Source organism: Mobula birostris, chromosome 4 (genome assembly GCF_030028105.1).
Source record: "Mobula birostris isolate sMobBir1 chromosome 4, sMobBir1.hap1, whole genome shotgun sequence".
NCBI classification, from domain to species: Eukaryota; Metazoa; Chordata; class Chondrichthyes; order Myliobatiformes; family Myliobatidae; genus Mobula; species Mobula birostris.
This window is the reverse complement of record NC_092373.1, coordinates 204,562,084-204,580,698: the sequence shown is the minus strand read 5'-3', so window position 1 is coordinate 204,580,698 and position 18,615 is coordinate 204,562,084. Positions and strand designations below refer to the sequence as shown.

The 18,615-nt window shown below is 46.2% G+C and overlaps 1 protein-coding gene across 1 annotated transcript in view; it reads left to right on the top strand.

Annotated features, from left to right (window-relative positions):
- Positions 1–17,836, top strand: part of emx1 (empty spiracles homeobox 1) — a 36,633-nt gene extending 18,797 nt beyond the window's left edge. The window contains exon 3 of the mRNA XM_072256793.1: positions 16,470–17,836. Within this exon, the coding sequence (XP_072112894.1) occupies positions 16,470–16,637 (168 nt within the window). The 3' untranslated portion in view covers positions 16,638–17,836. The remainder of the gene's footprint in view (positions 1–16,469) is intronic.
- The last annotated feature ends 779 nt before the right edge of the window (positions 17,837–18,615 follow it).

The window sequence follows — 18,615 nt, the reverse complement described above, 5'->3', positions numbered from 1 at the left end:
AGGGAAGGAAATGAGCCAAATACAGGCAAATGGGACTGCAGGTAAAGGGCCTGTTTCTGTGTTGTATGACTCTATAACTGCCTCATTCCATACCAAACTCCTGGAAAGGATGATATTCCTGCAAGTATTTATATCCGTGGGTATCTCTTCATGATATTAACATGATCTGATATTTGTGGCTGTTAAGATCATTCAGTTTACACCTGGGAAACCTATTTCAGTAGCTTATTGATGTGAATTCCCTGTGACCGGCAACAGATCACATCGACAGTACTGTGCAAAAGTCTTGCGCGCATATATGTACACTTAGGGTGCTTAAAACTTTAGCATAGTACTGCAGCAATTTTATGATCTACTGCCACAAAAACACAACACTTTTCATGACATGTGAGTGATGATGAACCTGATCCTGATCTGGGTCTCTATTGTGGACTGAGAGCGGGAAGGGGGCAGGGAGAGGGGAATCATGGCTGGGAAAAGGGGAAGGAATGGGAAACACCGGAGAGGCATTCTGTAATGATCAGTTAAGCAATTGTTTGGAATCAATTGACGTTGCCTGCTGTCTCAGGGCTGGGAGTGTCTACACCCGCACCACCCCACCCCTGGCACTCCTCCTCTGCCCCCTGTCCCACACCCCTCCCGCGGCGCTCCATCCTCACCATCCCTAACATCCTTTGCTCCCGCCAGATTTACAAACTTGCTGTCCGCTCCACATTGCCAAACACAGTACTGCATAAAAACCTCGGGCACCCTGGCTATATATACATGCTGAGGACTTTTGCACAGTACTGTACCATAATCACCAATTAAAAAAAGGACAAAGCTTACACTTCATGGGCTGCTTTGAGCAATGTCAGGACCTCTCGAACTATTTATCTGCCTCTCTCAAGACCTGTAGACAGAGCTGAGGGATCCACACTTGTTGTGGGTGTCCATGAGGCATATGCTCTTCCAGTTTGCCTCTTTCCTGTATTTTGATGGTTTCTCGTGGGACTTCGGTCTTCAGGTGCAACTTTTCCCCTGAGATATCAGAGTCATAGAAAAATACAGCACAGAAACAGACCCTTTGCCCCATCTAATCTGTGTTGACCCATTTAAGCTGCCTACTCCCATTGACCTGCACTGAGACAATAGCCCTCCATTCCCCTATCATCCATGTACCTATCCAAACTTCTCTTAAACATTGAACTTGAGCTTGCACGCACCACTTGCACTGGCAGCTCGTTCCATACTCTCACAACCCTCTGAGTGAAGATGTTTCACATCATATTCCCCTTAAACCTTTCACTTTTTACCCTTAACCCATGACCTCTGGTTGTAGTTCCACCCAACCTCAGTGGGAAAAGCCTGCTTGCACTTACCCGATATATACCTTCCACCCAACAGGTCTCTGTATTTGAGATTTATTTGCTTCTGTATAAGACGCAGGAGCAGAATTAGGCCGTTCAGCCCATCGAGGCCATTCTGCCATTCCATCATGGCTGATTCGTTATCCATCTCAACCTCATTCTCCTGCCTTCTCCATGTACCTTACTAATCAAGAATCTATTAACCTCTGCTTTAAATATACTCAGTGACTTGGCCTCCACAGCCATCTGTGGTAATGAATTCTACAGGTTCACCACCCTCAATAAATTCCTCCCTCCTATTTGTTCTACAGCGACAATCCTGGTACTCTGAGGCTGTGCCTTCTGGTCCTAGATTCCCCGACTATTGGAAACATTCTCTCCACATCCACTTCTAGATCTTGCAATATTTGTTAGGTTTCAGTGAGACTCCACCCTCATTCTTCTGAACTCCAGTGAGTACAGGCTTCATACATTAACCCCTTCATCTCTGGGATAATTCTCATGAACCTCTCCAACGCTAACACACCATGTCTGAGATAAGGGGCTCAACAATGCTCACAGTACTCCAAGGGCAGTCTGACCAATGCCTTATAAAGCATTTCAGAGGCACGTGAACGCTAGTGATGCAGATTACATGCCGGCAGAAATTTAATTTGGCACCATGGTTAGCAGAGACATTATGGATGAAAGGGACTGTTCCGTTGCTGTCTTGTTCTTTGTTCTGTGCTGAATGACATGTGTGAACACCTGGCACATTCACGTTGTACCGTGACATCAAATCTGTTGAGCAGCTCGATTCAGGCTGAAAATATGCACTTGACGTTCATGATCAAAATGGGAACTAAAGAGAATCAGAATCAGGTTTATTATCTCCAGCAGATGTCATAAAATTTGTTTTGTGGCAGTAGTATAGGGACAAGACACGAACGTTTTTACAAGTTATGATAATAAATAAATAAATCAAACAGAAGTAGAGAGTTCATGGCTCATGGACCATTCAGAAATCTGATGGCGGAGGGGAAGAAGCTGTCCATTAAACATTGAGTGTGGGTCTCCTCCCTGAGGGTAACAAAGAGAACAGGGCTTGTCCTGGGAGCTGAGGGTCCTTAATGGTGGATGCTGCTTGCTTGAGGTTCTACCTCCTGAAGATGTGGTGGGGAAGTATGTGCCTGTGGTGGAGCTGGCCAAGTCTACAAACCTTTGCAGCTTTTTCCAATCCTGTACGTTGGAGCCTCCATTCTGGTCGGTGAAGCAACCAGTTAGAATGCTCTCCACTAGACATCTGCAGAAATTTACTACAGTCTTCGCTGACACACCAAATCTCCTCAAATTGGCACCAGTGGCTCCAAGGAAAGCCCGTGCCATGTGCTGATTTTCCCAGCTACAGTGTACTCTGGAAATTCACAAAGTACACAGCAAAGAAAGGCCCATCGGCCCACAGAGTCTGTACTGTCCATCAACTGCCCATCTACGTTAGTCCTACATCATCCCAGTCTTCATTCTGCCGACATTCCTTTGACTAGGTCTGCCACTCACCTCACACGAGGAAGAACGAACACTAGCAGACCACACATCTTTGGGATGCAGGAGTAAACTGGAACACCCAGGAGAGACCCACACAGTCACAGGGAGAACGTGCAAACTCCTTACTGACAGCATCCAAGGTCAGGATTCAACCTGGGTCACTGTAGATGTGAGCCAGGACCTGTACTAGGTGTGTTATTGTTCTACACCTGGCCAAGTGGTTAAGGCATCGGTCTAGTGATCTGAAGGTCGCTAGTTCGAGCCTCAGCTGAGGCAATGTGTTGTGTCCTTGAATAAGGCACTTAACCATACACTGCTCTGTGACAACACTGGTGCCAAGCTCTATGGGTCCTAGTGCCCTTCCCTTGGGCAACATCGGTGGTGTGGAGAGGGGAGATTTGCAGCATGGGCAATTGCCAGTCTTCCATACAACCTTGCCCAGGCCTGCGCTCTGGTAACCTTCCAAGGCGCAAATTCTTGGTCTCATGAGACTAACGTATGCCTATAAGTTCTACACCCCTCTTCTGAGAGGGGATGAAAGAAAGAAGATATAGGGATGAAGAACTAGAAGGTGGAATGTTTGATGTCTCTGGTCCTCTACTGATCTCAGTGGAGTTCAGACAGATAAGGGAGAATCTCATTGAAACCTGCTGAATAGTAAAAGGCCTAGACTGAGTGGATGTGGAGATCATAACAAGGTGAATTTTGAGGCCAAGGCTCCACCTTATCATACGAGAGGTCTGATAACAGTAGGATAGAAGCTGTCCTTGAGCCCGGTGGTACGTGCTTTCAGGCTTTTGTATCTTCTGCCCGATGGGAGAGGGGAGAAGGGAGAATGTCTGGGGTGGGTAGGATCTTTGATTATGTTGGCTGCTTTACTGAGACAGTGAGAAGTGTAGACAGAGGGGAGGCCGGTTTCTGTGAGGCGTTGAGCTGCGTTCACAACTCACCGCAGTTGCTTGCAGTCATGGGCAGAACAATTGTTATACCAAGGCATGGTGCACCCAAATATGATGCTTTCTGTGGTGAATCAGTAAGGGGGACACGTTGAACTTCGTTAGTTTGATATGCTGGATGATTGGGAAAGATCAGATGAGAGGAGGATTAATTGGAGAGCCCTTGAAGAGAAATGGCGTTGGAATAATGTGAGTAATGGCCTCTCTCTCTCTCTCTCTGTCCTGAAATTGTAAAGGTCTCTTGGCTAAACAGGAGGTTCTGTGTTAATCGCCTGGTTTTCCTGCCTGGCCCCACTCTGCACGCTGTGTTCTCTTGCATCTCATTAGCGGTGGGGGCCTCCTGGGGAGCGCGGAGGTCACACAGACTCACTCAGCGCCTGTCAGAGCACAGTGTGTTCCTGTCCAGGCTCCCCACAGCTCTCCATCTGATCCTTGGCGAGACACGGCAGGCTCCCACAACTGATGCCACACCCCAGGGGTACCAACACCAACAACAGTGCCGGAGAGTGCTCTTCACACAAACTGCAGTGGCCCAAGAGGGATGACGGCATTGAGGGATGGACGATAAAAGCTGGCCTTGCCAGTGATATTGTATGTGGAGACCTTAACACCTCCATAAGACATAGGAGCAGAATTAGGCCACTTGGCCCATCGAGTCTGCTCCGCCATTTCATCATGGCTGATTTATTATCCCTTTAAACCCCATTCTCCTGCCTTCTCCCCATAACCTTTGATGCCCATAGTAACCACGAACCTATCAACCCCAGCTTTAAACATACTGAATGACTTGGACTCCACAGCTGTCCGTGGCAATGAATTTTACAGATTCACCACCCTCTGGCTAAAGAAATTTCTCCTCATCTCTGTTCTAAATGGATGTCCCTGTACTCTGAGGATGTGCCCTCTGATCCTAGACTCCCCCACCACAGGAAACATCCTCTCCGCCTCCACTCTATCAAGGCCTTTCAATGAACACACACAAAATGCTGGTGGAACGCAGCAGGCCGGGCAGCATCTATAGGAAGAAGTACAGTCAATGTCTCTGGTCACGACCCTTCGTCAGGACTTTCAATATTTGATTAGGTTTCAACGAGCGCCCCCCTCCCCCAACCACCCATTCTTCTAAACTCCAGTGAGTACAGGCTCAGAACCATCAAGAGCTCCTCATATATTAACCCTTTCATTCCCGGGATCCTTCTTGTGAACTTCCACTGGACTCTCTCCAATGCCAGCATAACCCTTTGTAGATAAGGGGCCAAAACTTGCTCACAATACTCTAAGTACAAAAGCACCAGCTTTGTCATTGACTTTGCAATGAATGAGGTAGAAATGTTGCAGATTAATTCAGCTCAGTACCTTCAACTTTGTTTAAGATTGTACAAGAGTTTATTCATGCGTTATCTTTAGAAGCTTTTGTCATAGATGTATAGTCGACAGGTAGCTGGTCTGAGTGTTGATTTTAAGCAGGGTCAAAGTAACATTTCTTCCCCATTTTGATGTTTGGTCTGAACAGCCACACTGAACCTCTTGGACCTTGTTCGCAAGTTTTTATGCATTGAGTTGCTGTCACATGATTAGCTGATTAGATATTTGTATTAATGAGCAGGTTTGCAGGTTTTCCTAATGAAATAGCCACTGAACGAATGTTCTATGTTTTATATGTTCTATCTATATGTGTATTGACGCCTCCATACCCAACAGTGACGCAAAGTTCAGAGTTCAAAGTAAATTTATTATCCAATTACAGATGCTGTACGTCACCATATACACCAAATTCATTTGCTTGTGGGCATACTCATAATATAATAAATCCATGGTAGTAACAGTGAAAGATGGCACCAACGTAGGCATCCAACCAGTGTGCAAAAGTCAACAAACTGTGCAGATACAAAAAGAAAAATAATGATAAAAAATAAGCAAGCGATAGCTACTAAGGACATGAGATGAAGAGTCCTTGAAAGTGAGTCCATTGGTTGTGGGAACGTTTCAGTGATGAGGCAAGCGAAGTTGAGTGCTTATCCCCTTTTGTTGAGGGGTAATAACTATTCCTGAACCTGATGGTGTGGGTACTGAGGCTCCTGCACCTTCGTCTGACGGCAGCAGTGAGGAGAGAGCACGGCCTGTGTGGTGGGGGTCCCTGATGATGGATGCTGCTTTCCTGCAACAACACTCTGTGCAGGTGTTCTCAATGGCATGGAAGGCTTCAGCCGTGATGGACTGTACCGTACCCATTACTTTGTGTAGGATATTCTGTTCAAGGCATTGGTGTTTCCATACCAGACTGTGATGCAGCCAGTTAATATACTCTCCACCACACATCTATAGAAGTCTGTCAAAGTTTTAGGTGTCATGTCAAATCTCCACAAGCTCCTAAGGAAGTACAGGAGCTGCCATGCTTTCTTTGTAATTGCACTCACATGCTGGGCCAGGGACAGGTCCTCTGAAATGATAACACTGAGTAATTTAAAGTTGCAGACCCTCTCCACCACTGATCCCCAGTGAGGACTGGCTCATGGACCTCCGATTTCCTCCTACTGGAGTCAATACTCAGCTCCTTGGTCTTGCTGTCATTGAGTAAGAGTTTGTTTCTTGTGGCACCTCTCAGCCAGATTTTCAATGTCTCTCCTATATGCTGATCCATCGTGACCTTTGATTCGACCTATGTCAGTGGTGTCATCAGCGAACTTGGATATGGCACTGGAGATGTACTCAGCCCCATGGTCATAAGCACAGAGTGAGTAGAGCAGCCTTGTGGTGCACCTGTGCTGATGGAGACTGCGGAGGAGATGTTGTTGCCAATCCCAGCTGACTAGGATCCACAAGTGAGGAAATTGAGGAACCAATTGCACAAGATCTTGAAGCTTATTGATTAGTTTTGAGGGGATGATAGTATTGAATACTGAGCTGTAGTCAATAAAGAGCATCCTGATACATGCACCTTTGCTGTCCAGATCTTACAGGGTTGAGTGAAGAGCCACTGAGATGGCATCTGCTGTGGACCCGTTGTGCCGGTAGGCAAACTGGAGTGGACTCAAGTCACTTCTCAAGCAAGAGTTGATATGTTTCATCAACAACCTCTCAAAATACTTCATCGCAGTGGATGGAAGTGCAACTGGATGATAGTTATTGAGGCAGTTTACCACATTCTTCTTAGGTACCGGTATGACTGATGCCTGCTTGAAGCAGATGGGTACATCAGGCTGTTGCAGCGACAGGTTAAAGATCTCTGTGCGTACTCCAGCCAGATCAGCACAGGTGTTTAGTACTTGGCTAGGTGCCCTGTCTGGCCTGGATGCTTTCCGTGGATTCACCCTCCTGAAAGATGCTCTCACGTCGGCCTTAGATACTGAAATCATAGGATCATCGGGGTAGTGGGAGTTTGTGATGGTTCCTCCATATTTTGATTGTCAAAGCCAAAGTGAAAGGCACTGAGCTCATCTGTAACCTGTCAGGGTTCTCTCACCCATACATCTGTAGACACTTACCAGAAGGAAGCTAATGTGCCCAATTTCAGACAGATTGCTCAGCAGCATGCTCTGAAGCTAAGGAAAAGGTTTGAGAAGGATTTATATTTTCAGATTGAGATAACACTTAATATCACTTCAAGGCTGTATGTTAGCTAATTGCTAATGAAGGATCAAATAACGGATTTGAATCTTTGGAACAATCGTTTGGTGTTGTACCAAAGCTACTCAAAATCCCAATGGAACATACACGCTGGCATGTCTTCTTTGTGATTGCATCCATTTGTTGGGCCTGGGATAGATCTTCAGTAAGGAACATGAAGCTTTCTACTGCTGGCCCCTTGATGAGACCTGCTGGTCAGCAAAATGTATCAGTTAATGCAACTCTATTACGGCTCTGGGCTTTCTAGAGTTCAGAGTTCAATTCAGTGGCCTCTGTGAGGAGTTTGTACATTCTTCCCGTGAGTGCATGCGTTTCCTCCCACAGACGCAAGATGTATGGGTCAGGAGGTTAATTGGTCATTGTAAATTGTCCCGTGATTAGGCTGGGGCTAACTGCTGGGAGGTGCAGCTCATTGGGTTAGAAGGACTTGATCCATGCGGTATCTTTAAATCAATAGATAATGGAATGGCACAATTGTAATGGGGGACTTCAATATGTAAGGGGTTGGGAAAATCAGGTTGGTGTTGGATCACAAGATATGGAATTTGTTGAATGTCTATGAGATTGCTTTTTAGAGCAGCTTGTGCTTAAGCCTACTCAGGGAAAGGCTATCTTAGGTTGGGTGTTGTGTAATAACCCAGATCTTCTTCAGGAGCTTAACATAAAGCAATCCTTCAGAGGCAGTGATCATAATATGATTGAATTCATAGTGCAATTCAAGTGGGAGATGCATAACTCACATGTATCTGTATCGCAATGGAATAAAGAGAATTACAGAGGCATGAGAGAGGAGCTTGCCTAGATGGGTTGGAGGAGGATACTGGCGGGGATGATGGCAGAGCAGAGGTGGCTGAAGTTTCTGGGAACAGACAGAGGAAGGAGTTCTCAAATAGCGGTGCGGCTAATATAGATGAACTGAACACACTGATGAGGGAGAGGGAGAAGTGGAGAGTCTGTCATCGTGCCCGACGCCGGCCCCCTAGGCCTGAGTCGACGTAGTAGCAGTGATGAACAGGGGGATCTCAGTGTATAGTGTGTGAAGAGATGTTTGAAGATGGTAACACAGGTGGCAGCAGAGTTAGGAAGGTGTGCAGTCTATGTTAGTAGTCTTCAGTAGTCTGGGCACCGAGTACAGAAGGAATGATTCAGGCTTTTGTTTGAAATGTCAGGAAATCCTTTTGTCCAGCAGTTGGTTACAGTTCCTCCAGGAGATTGTTCTCCTGATTCCCGCATCTGCAATCTCTTGTGTCTCCACAAAACACAGAACAAAGCACAGTACAGGCCCCTCAGCCTACGATGTTGTGTCAACCTTTTAACCTTCTCTTAAGATCAATTTAAACCTCCTGTCCTACATAGCCCTCCATTTTCCTAACATGCGTATAGCTATCTAAGAGTGTTTTAAATGTCCCCAATATATCTGCTTCCACCACCACCCCTGGCAGGGTGTTGCATGTATTCACCACTCTGCGTAAAGAACTTACCTCAGCAGCAGTACTGTGAGCAGTTCTAGTGACCAAGCAACAGGAAGGATATGATGGCCCTGGAGAGGTTATGGTGGAGAGTCACCTGGATATTGCTGGGGATGGTGCCGAGAATGGAGAGGTTGGTTCTGGTTCTTCTTGGACCAGAGGAGGTTAAGGGGGGGGGGGGGGACGTAACTGAGGTGTTTCTGAGGGGAATAGATCAGGTTGATTGCAGGGAACTTCCCCAAGAACTAGATTTCGGGTAAGGGAGAAGAGATTCAGAGGGGATTGGTGGGGGACCTTCTTCACCCAGAGAGTGGTCAGTGTCTGAAGCACACTGCCAGAGAGAAAAGACTGAAAGATAATGAGGAGAGTTTGACTGAGTGAAGGAGGATGAGAGGTGACTTGACAGAGGTGTACAAGATGATGAGAGGCATAGATGGACTGGGCAGCCAGAGACATTTTTCCAAGGCAGAATCAGAATCAGGTTTATTATCACTGGTGTTCTGTATGTCGTCACTGCTGGCTAATATGAGGGGGCATAATTTCAAGGTGATTAGGAGGAAGTATAGGGAGGATGGCAGAGGTAAGTTCTTTTACACCCTCCTGGGGTGGAGGCAGAGGCAGATACATTAGGGATATTTATAAGTCGGCACAGCATCCGAAGGGCCTGTACTGTGCGGAAATGTTTTACATTCTATAAAGATTAGCTTTATTTGTCACATGTATATTGAAATATCAAAACATACGGTGAAACGTGTTGTTTGTATCAAGGACCAACACAATCCAAGGATGTGCTAAGGCCAGCCCACAAGTGTTGCCATGCTTCCGTCACCAACACAGCATGCCCACAACTCACTGACCCATCCCTAACCCATACGTCTTTAATGTGGGAGGAAACGAGAGAATGTCCAAGACAAAAGCAGAAATTGAACCCAAGTTGCTGGCATTGTAAAGCAATACGCAAACCACTACTCTGCTGCGTTGGGTGCTGGAAGCAGTGTTTCTGACAATACTTAAGAGGTACCTAGATGAACACTTAAGTTGCTTCGGCAGAGAAATCTATGGACTGACTGCTGGGCGTTCGTCACCATGGATGCCTTGGGTTAAATGGTCTCTGTCCATGCCGTGCTATTCTGTGATCCTGTGATAATTCTCCAACTTTATACTTACTAAACACAAGAGATTCTGCAGATGAACGCAGTAGGCCAGGCAGCATCTCTAGGAAGAGGTATAGTTGACGTTTCGGGCCGAGACCCTTCATTAGGACTAACTGAAGGAAGAGCTAGTAAGAGATTTCTTAGATCTCTTACTAGCTCTTCCTTCAGTTAGTCCTGACGAAGGGTCTTGGCCTGAAACGTCGACTGTACCTCTTCCTAGAGATGCTGCCTGGCCTGCTGTGTTCACCAGCAACTTTGATGTGTGTTGCTTGAATTTCCAGCATCTGCAGAATTCCTTGTGTTTAAGATTCTGCAGATGCTGGAAATCCAGAGTAACACATTCACACAAAATGCTGGCCAAACTCCAGAGTTTAGGAAGGAATAAATATTTTGAGCTGAGACCCTTCATCAGGACTGGAAAGGAAAGGGGAGGAATGCAGAATAAGAAGGTGAAGTAATTGGTGGGAAAGGTAAAAGGATGGAGAATAAGGAATCTGAGAGGAGAGCAGAGTGAACCAGGGGAGAAAGGGGAGGAAGAGAACCAGAGGGAGGTGAGAGGTGAGAGGCCAGAGTGGGGAATGGAAGAGGGAAGGGGAGGGGGAAAATGATCAGAACTCAGTGAAGTCAATCTTCATGCCATCAGGTTGGAGGCAATTCTGATGAGTTGTTTTCATGTTATCAGGGTTATATTTAACTCTCCTTCTCAAGCCAAACTCAAGGTACAATTGCTGAACGAGTTGGATCACAATAACTATGCCCTTGCGGGAGCTCAGCGGGCCAGACAGCAACTATGGAAAAGAGTAAACAGTCAACGTCTTAGGTCGAGACCCTTCTTTAGGTTGCTTGGATTTACAGCATCGGCAGATTTTCTTGTCTCATAATTAAGAAAACTTTCCCGGGTAGTTGTGTAATCTGTTGTTTCTTTCAGAGCCTTAAAGTTCTTTGCTAAATATTAAACAGTAATCCAAATATCACTCCGAGCTATTCTTCCACTTTTTCTGACTTTGATCGGAAGCCATCATGTCTCGGAGACGAAAAGAAAGATAAGATTAGAATGGACAGAAGGTTAATCTGGGTGTCACTATAAAACTGCACTTAAAGGGGAGCTGGAGGGAAACAATTAATGGAGGTGAGAACAGAATCAAGATCTTCAGCCATTAATGGTAAGCTGCCAGGATCTAGAACCAGGACTCAGCACCTGGGAAAGTATGAATGAGCATGACTCAACATATTTTTGTAAAAAAGTAGGTCATGCCCGACTGATCTAGCTGAACTGCATGGGAAGATGATGTGAAAGTATAAAGAAAAATGCAGAACCATAGAACATAGAACATTACAGCACAGTACAGGCCATTCAGCCCACAATGTTGAGCCAAGACCCACACAACCTGGTTTAGAAACAGTCATTACCCCTCAAACATCAGGATCTTGAACCAGAGGAGATAACTACACTCAGCCCAACACTGAACTGATTTCACAACCTATGGACTCGCTTTTACTGACTCCACAACTAATGTTCTCGATATTTATTGTTTCAATCGGTTTCAATAGGTACATTTAATGTCAGAGAAATGTATACAATATACCTCCTGAAATTCTTTTTCTTTGCAAATATCCACAAAACAGAGGAATGCTCCAAAGAATGAATGACAGTTAAATGTTAGAACACCAAAGCAGCCTCCAGTTCCCCCCTCCCGCACACATAAGCAGCAGCAAAGCAACGACCCCCCCTCCCCCCCAGCAAAAAAGCATTGGCACCCCCCATAATATTCGTTTATTATTATTATTACATTTTTTCTCTTTTTTGTACTTGCATGGATTGTTGTCTTTTGCACATGAGTTGCTCGTCTGTCTTTGCCGTGAAGCGTTTTCATTGCTTCTATTGTGTTTCTTTGTATCTACTGTGAATGCCCACAAGAAAATGAATTCTATATGGTGACATATACAGTATGCATCCTTTTGACTGACTTTAAGATCAATCTAGCAAAGGGTGTGGAGACTGTGGAGAGGATGCAGAAGAGGTTCACCAGGATGCTGCCTGGATTGGAGGGTATGAGCTATAGGAGAGGTTGGACAAATTTGGCTTGCTTTCTCTAGAGTGATGAAAGCATAAAGGTTTATAAGCTTATGAAAGGTGTTGATAGTATAGACATCCAGCATCTTTTTTCCCAGGGTTGATATGTCCAATACCAGAGGACATGCATTTAAGGTGAGAGGGGTAACTTCAAAGGAGATGTGTGGGGTAACTTTCTTACACTGGAACGTGCTGCCAGGAGTGGTGGTGAAAACGCATGATTGGAGCATTTAGGAAGTTCTTAGACAAGCATATAAATGTGCAGAAAATGGTGGGATATGGACATTGTATAGGCAGAAAGGATTAGTGTAGAATTTTAATTGCTAGTTTATTTGGTTTGGCACCGCATTGTGGGCCGAATGGCCTGTTCCTGGTGTATGTTCTATGCAACTCGGCAGCACAGGCAGCATTGTGGAGAGAGAAACAGAATTAAGTTTCAGTAACATTAGAAATTCTGCAGATGTTGGAAATCCTGAGTCACAGTCATAGAAAAGTACAGCACAGAAACAGGCCTTTTGGCCCATCTAGTCCATGCCAAAACATACCACAGCCCTCCATACCCCTATCATCCATGTACCTTTCCAAACTTCTCTTAACTGTTGAAATTGAGCTTGCATGCACCACTTGTGCAGTTAGCTTTTTTCACACTCTCTCCACCCTCTGAGTGAAAAGTTTCCCCTCATGTTCCCTTAAACTTTTCACCTTTCACTAGTAACCCATGACCTCTGGTTGTCCCACCGAAGCTCATGGAAAAAGCCTGCTTGCATTAACCTTATGTATACCCCTTGTAATTTTGTATAACCCTAACAAATCTCCTCTCAGTCTGCTACGTTGCAAGGATTCAATTCCTAACCTATTCAATCTTTCCTTATATCTCAGGTCCTCCAGACCTGGCAACATCCTTGTAAATTTTCTCTGTACTCTTTCAACCTTTCCTGTAAGTAGGTGACCGAAATTGCACACAATACTCCAAATTAGGCCTCACCAACATCTTATACAACTTCAGAATAACATCCCAAATCCTGTACTCAATAGATTGAATTATGAAGGCCAATGTACAAAAAGGTTTTTTTTTAACGACTCTGTCTACCTGTGATGCCACTTTCAATGAATTATGGACCGGTATTCCCAGAGCCCTTTGTTCTACCACACTCCTCAGTGCCTTATTGTTTATTACGTAAGACCTACTCTGGTTGGTCCTACGAAAGTGCAACACCTCACAGTTGTCAGCATTAAGCTCCATCTGCCATTATTCAGCCAATTTTTCCAGCTGGTCCAGGTTCCATTGCAAGCCATGATATCCTTCCTCACTGTCCACTACACCCCCAATCTTGGTGTCATCCGCAAATTTGCTGATCCAGTTAACCATCTTCTCATCCAGATCATTGATTTGGATGACAAACAACAAAGGACCCAGCACTGACCCCTGTGGCACTCCACTAGTTACAAGGCTCCAGTCAGAGAGGCAACCATCTACTACCACTGTCTGACTTCATCCACTAAGCCAATGTCGAATCTAATTTACTACCTCATATTGAATGCCAAGTTACTGAACCTTTTTGACCAGACTCCCCTGTGGGTGAAAGACCTTACTAAAGCCCATGTAGTCCTTGTCAAAGACCTTGGTAAAGTCCATGTAGACAACACCCACTCACAACATGCTGGAGGAACTCAGCAGATCGGACAGCATCCGTGGAAACAGTCAGTCAACGTTTTGGGCCGGGACCCTTCATCAGAACTGAAGAGAGAGGGGGCAGAGGCCCTATAAAGAAGGTGGGGGAGGGTGGGAAGGAGAAGGCTGGAAGGTTCCAGGTGAAAAATCAGTAAAAGGAAAGATAAAAGGGTGGGGGAGGGGAAGCAGGGAGGGGATAGGCAGGAAAGGTGAACTTCCACTGCCTTGCCTTCATGCACTTTCCTGGTAGGGGAACGTCGAGGGAGAGGGGGGAGGAAACTTCCTCAAAAATCGCTCTAAAACTGGTTACGCATGACATACCACACTAAAAGCCATGCTGACTATCCTTAATCAGTCCATGTCTATTCAAATACTAATATATCCAGTCCTTTAGAATACCTTCCAATAACTTTCCCACACAAGAAATGTTAGCTGAACTCATCAGGCCAGGCAGCATCCATGGAAATGAATAAGCAGTTGATGTTTCAGTCCAAGACTCTTCCTCGGGATTGGCAAGAAAAGGGAAGATGTCAGAATATGAAGGTGGAGCGAGGGGAAAGAGGATAAACTAGAAGGTGATATGTAATGCCAGGTGGGTGGATGGGGGAGGGAGGATGAAGTGAGAAGCTGGGAGGTGATGGGTGGGAAAGGTAAAGGGTTGGAGAAGAAGGAACCTGATAGGAGAGGAGAGTGCACCATGGGAGAAAGGGAAGGAGGAGGGGCACCAGAGGAAGGTGATGGACAGGTGAGGGGAAGAGGTAAGAGGCCAGAGTGGGGAACTGATCTTTTGTTAGAAAGCAGGCATGAGTTATGTTGCAGAGAAGTCGTGGAGAGGGCAGGGAGAATGTATGTGATAGGGTGCAGACCAAGAGAAAATGGACGACATCAACAGGCGTCAACTGCAAGAGGCCGAAGGAGGTTTGCTGTTTGTCTGCTACTCTGTGTAAACAGAGAAAACAGAAAATATGCTTATGCTTCTTGGTGAGTGAAATGGTGGGAATTTATTGGACTTAAAAGACATTTGACAAATCTCCCAATCATCCGTGAGAGAGGAGATGTTGTGGTGTCTGCCATCTTTTAAAGATGTCAGCTGTGAATAAACTGTGTTCCGTGCCACAGAGGAAGGAGGACCTGACATCAGGACTGGAAGGGAAGGGGGCAGAAACCCAAATAAGAAGGTAGGGGAAGAGAAGGGGTACAAGCTGGCAGGTGATGGGTGAGACCAGGTGAGGGGGAAGGGGGATGACGTTAGAAGCTGGGAGGTGATAGGTGGAAGGGGTAAGGGGATGAAGACGAAGAAATCTGATAGGAGAGGAGAGTGGACCATGGGAGAAAGGGCCTGAGGAGGAGTGCCAGGGGAAGGAGATGGGCAGGTCATGAGGGTGGGGGTGGGGAAGAGAAGGGCAAGGAGGCCACCAGACTGGGGAATAGAAAAAGAGAGGGTGGGGTGTGAGAAACAGATTTTATTCTCTCAATATTCCCATGAACTCTCCCCAGATTCTACACATGGGGGGCAATTCACAGAAGACAATTCCCCCACCAGCCCCACACATGGAAGGAAATTGCAACGCCCTGGGAAACACACACGCGGTCACGGGGTGGGGGTGGGCGGGTGGAGACTGTGCAAACTCCATGCAGACAGTGGCAGAGGTCCGGATAGAACCTGCATCACAGGAGTGGCGAGACAGCTCCCCCTAGTGGTGCCTGCTCACCAGATCCTGATCCACAGGTGATTCCAGTCCCATTGCACAGTTTAATGCACCTCCCTCACAATAAGAAATAAGTATCAGCCCCTATTTTGTGATTAAGCATCAGTAGCTCCATGCAAAATGCCCTGCATTTCCCTCACACAAGAGTCAACAGTTTCACAATTTCTGGGAACGTGGATATCCTGCCCTTCCTAATCAACTAACAGCCCATATCAACAATCATAGAACATTACAGCACAGTATGATGTTGTCCTGACCTTTTAACTGACTCTAAAATCAACCTAGCCCTTCCATCCCACATCCATGTGCCTATCTAAGAGTCTCTTAAATATCCCTAGTGTATCTGCCTCTTCACTACCCCGGTAGTGCTTTCCAAGCACACTCCACTTTCTGTGTCAAAAGATCTACCCCTGGCATACCCAGTCTTTGGTTGTCCACTTGATCGATGCCTATTATCATCCTCTGTCAAGTCACCTATCAATCTCCTTTGCTCCAAAGACTAAAGCCCAGCTTGCCCAATCTTTCCTCATAAGACATGTTCTCTAGTCTAGGCAACATCCTGGTAAAAATCTCCTCTGCAACCTCTCAAAAGCTTCCACATCCTTCCTAGAATGAGGTGACCAGAACTGAACACAACACTCCGTGTGGTGTGACCAGGGTTTTATAGAGCTGCAACATTACCTGGTGGCTCTTGAACTCAATCCCATGACTAATGAAGGCCAACACACCATGCACCTTCTTAACCACCCTAGCAACGTGAGAAGCAACTTTGAGGGATCTATTAAAGAGGACTGCAAGATCCTTCTGTTCCTCCACACGGTTAAAAGTCCTGCCATTACTCTGCCTTCAAGTTTGTGAGTCACCTTGGAGGCTCGACCTTCTACAGTATTAAACATGATAACTCAGCTCTGAACCTGGCTTGTTCCTCTTCGCAGGTGAAGGTGTGGTTTCAAAACCGGAGGACAAAATACAAACGGCAGAAGCTGGAGGAGGAGGGCCCCGACTCCCAGCAGAAGAAGAAAGGCTCCCACCACGTCAGCCGCTGGAGGCTGGCCACCAAACAGTCCAGCCCTGAGGACATAGACGTCACCTCGGAGGACTAGGCAGGAGAGGTGTGGCCAGCGAGCAGCGAGTGCGAGGGAGATTTACACAAATAACATATGGACGTTTCCAACAGTTTAAGGAGAACAGAGAAGCATTTTGCAGACCAACGCGTTGACGATCATTTGGGTGCCCTGAGCAAAAAATAAATGTTGTGGAGGCCAGATCTGAAAATGCACTTCGTGTCGCGGATGGAAGTGTGAGGATCTTTGCCAGTGACGTTTAACCATCCGCTGTATATACATATATAAATATATATTATATTAAAAGTTATCTGAAAACAATAAACTTTTTTAATTTATTTGATGTTCCTCTTTGAGATGTGGCTCTTGTGAGCAGAAAAGAGAGCTGCGAAGGTTTGAAAGCTTGGTCCTCTCAGCTGTCACGGTGTTGGGGGCGGCGGGTGGGGGGAACGAAAGGGGAGTGGCCTGGTTTTCCAGAGAGGAGTTGTCGCTGTATTCAGGTTGCGAGCTTGCTGTGTCCCACTGCCCACTAACGGGGACTTCCCGTGCAGGAAATGTTTGCAGAGTCACCCCCCCCACCCCCCGCGGAAGCCCCGATGTACGTGCAATTATGAGGGTGTCACACGTGTCATTGCCAGGTAGATGTGGTTAGTGGTTTACCCGTGACATTTCCGCGTCTTCACCCCTGCTCTTGTGAATCACCGACTGTCACCGGGACGGGGCCACTGCTCCCGCCATCCCTTAAATCCAGGACCTTATTCACAAAACTTTCGACCTGTTGGAGGTGCAGTCTAATCGATCTCCAACTCCGACACAGACACAGACACAGACACACACACACACACACACACACACACACACACACACACACACACTTTCACACACACAGACACACACACACTTTCACACACACACACACACGCACACACACACAGACACGCACAGACATACACACACAGACACACACAAACACACACAGACACACGCTCTCTCACACACACACAAACACACTTTCACACACACACACTTTCACACTCACACACACAGACACACACACACACTTTCACACACACACACACACACACACACACACACAGACATACACACAGACACACACAAACACACACACACAGACACACACACACGCTCTCTCACACACACACACAAACACACACACACACTTTCACTCACACACACACAAACACACACACACTTTCACACACACACACACACACATACACACGCACACATACACGCTCACACACACACACACTCACACACTCACCCATTACCGGGGATACCTGTTGAGACCTGTTGAGACAGCTCCTGGTGTTCTGGGTTGATTCTCTATGACGAGCCAGCTGTTGATTGAACACACTCTCATTGGGCTGGGTTAACGTGGGCTCCTCACCGTGAGCCCAGGCTCTTTCCCCCTTCCCCGAAAGCCAAGTGTAAATAGCTGTGATGTAGTTCATGATTGAGAAATGATGTGTACGTCAGAAAGTTAACAATTTATCATTTTGCTTCCCCCTGCATTCTCAGTACACGAATAAAGGATGTAATATTTCCTATACTGCTGTCGAGTGATTTGTTGTTGATGTAGTGGGCTTCCCCAGTCCTCTTGCCTCTGTGGAGGGTTCTGTCTCTTGTCCTTTTCCTTCTATTCATATAGAAAATTACTATTATTATTAGAACATAGGACACTTTAGCACAGTGCAGGCCCTTTGGCCAACAATGGTGCACTCTGAACCAATTCAAAGATCAACCTAACCCTTCCCTTCCACATTACCCTCCATTTTTCTGTCATCTCTGTGTCTGTCTAAGAGTTCCCTTTTCCCAGGGCAGAAATGGCCAATACAAGAGGGCATAACTTTAAGGTGATTGGAGGGAGGTATAGGGGGATGTCAGAGGCAGACTTTTTTTACACAGAGCATGGTGGGTGTGTGGAACGCACTGCTAGGAGTGGTGGTAAAACATAGGATATAGGACATTGAATATAGATCACTACTTCATAATA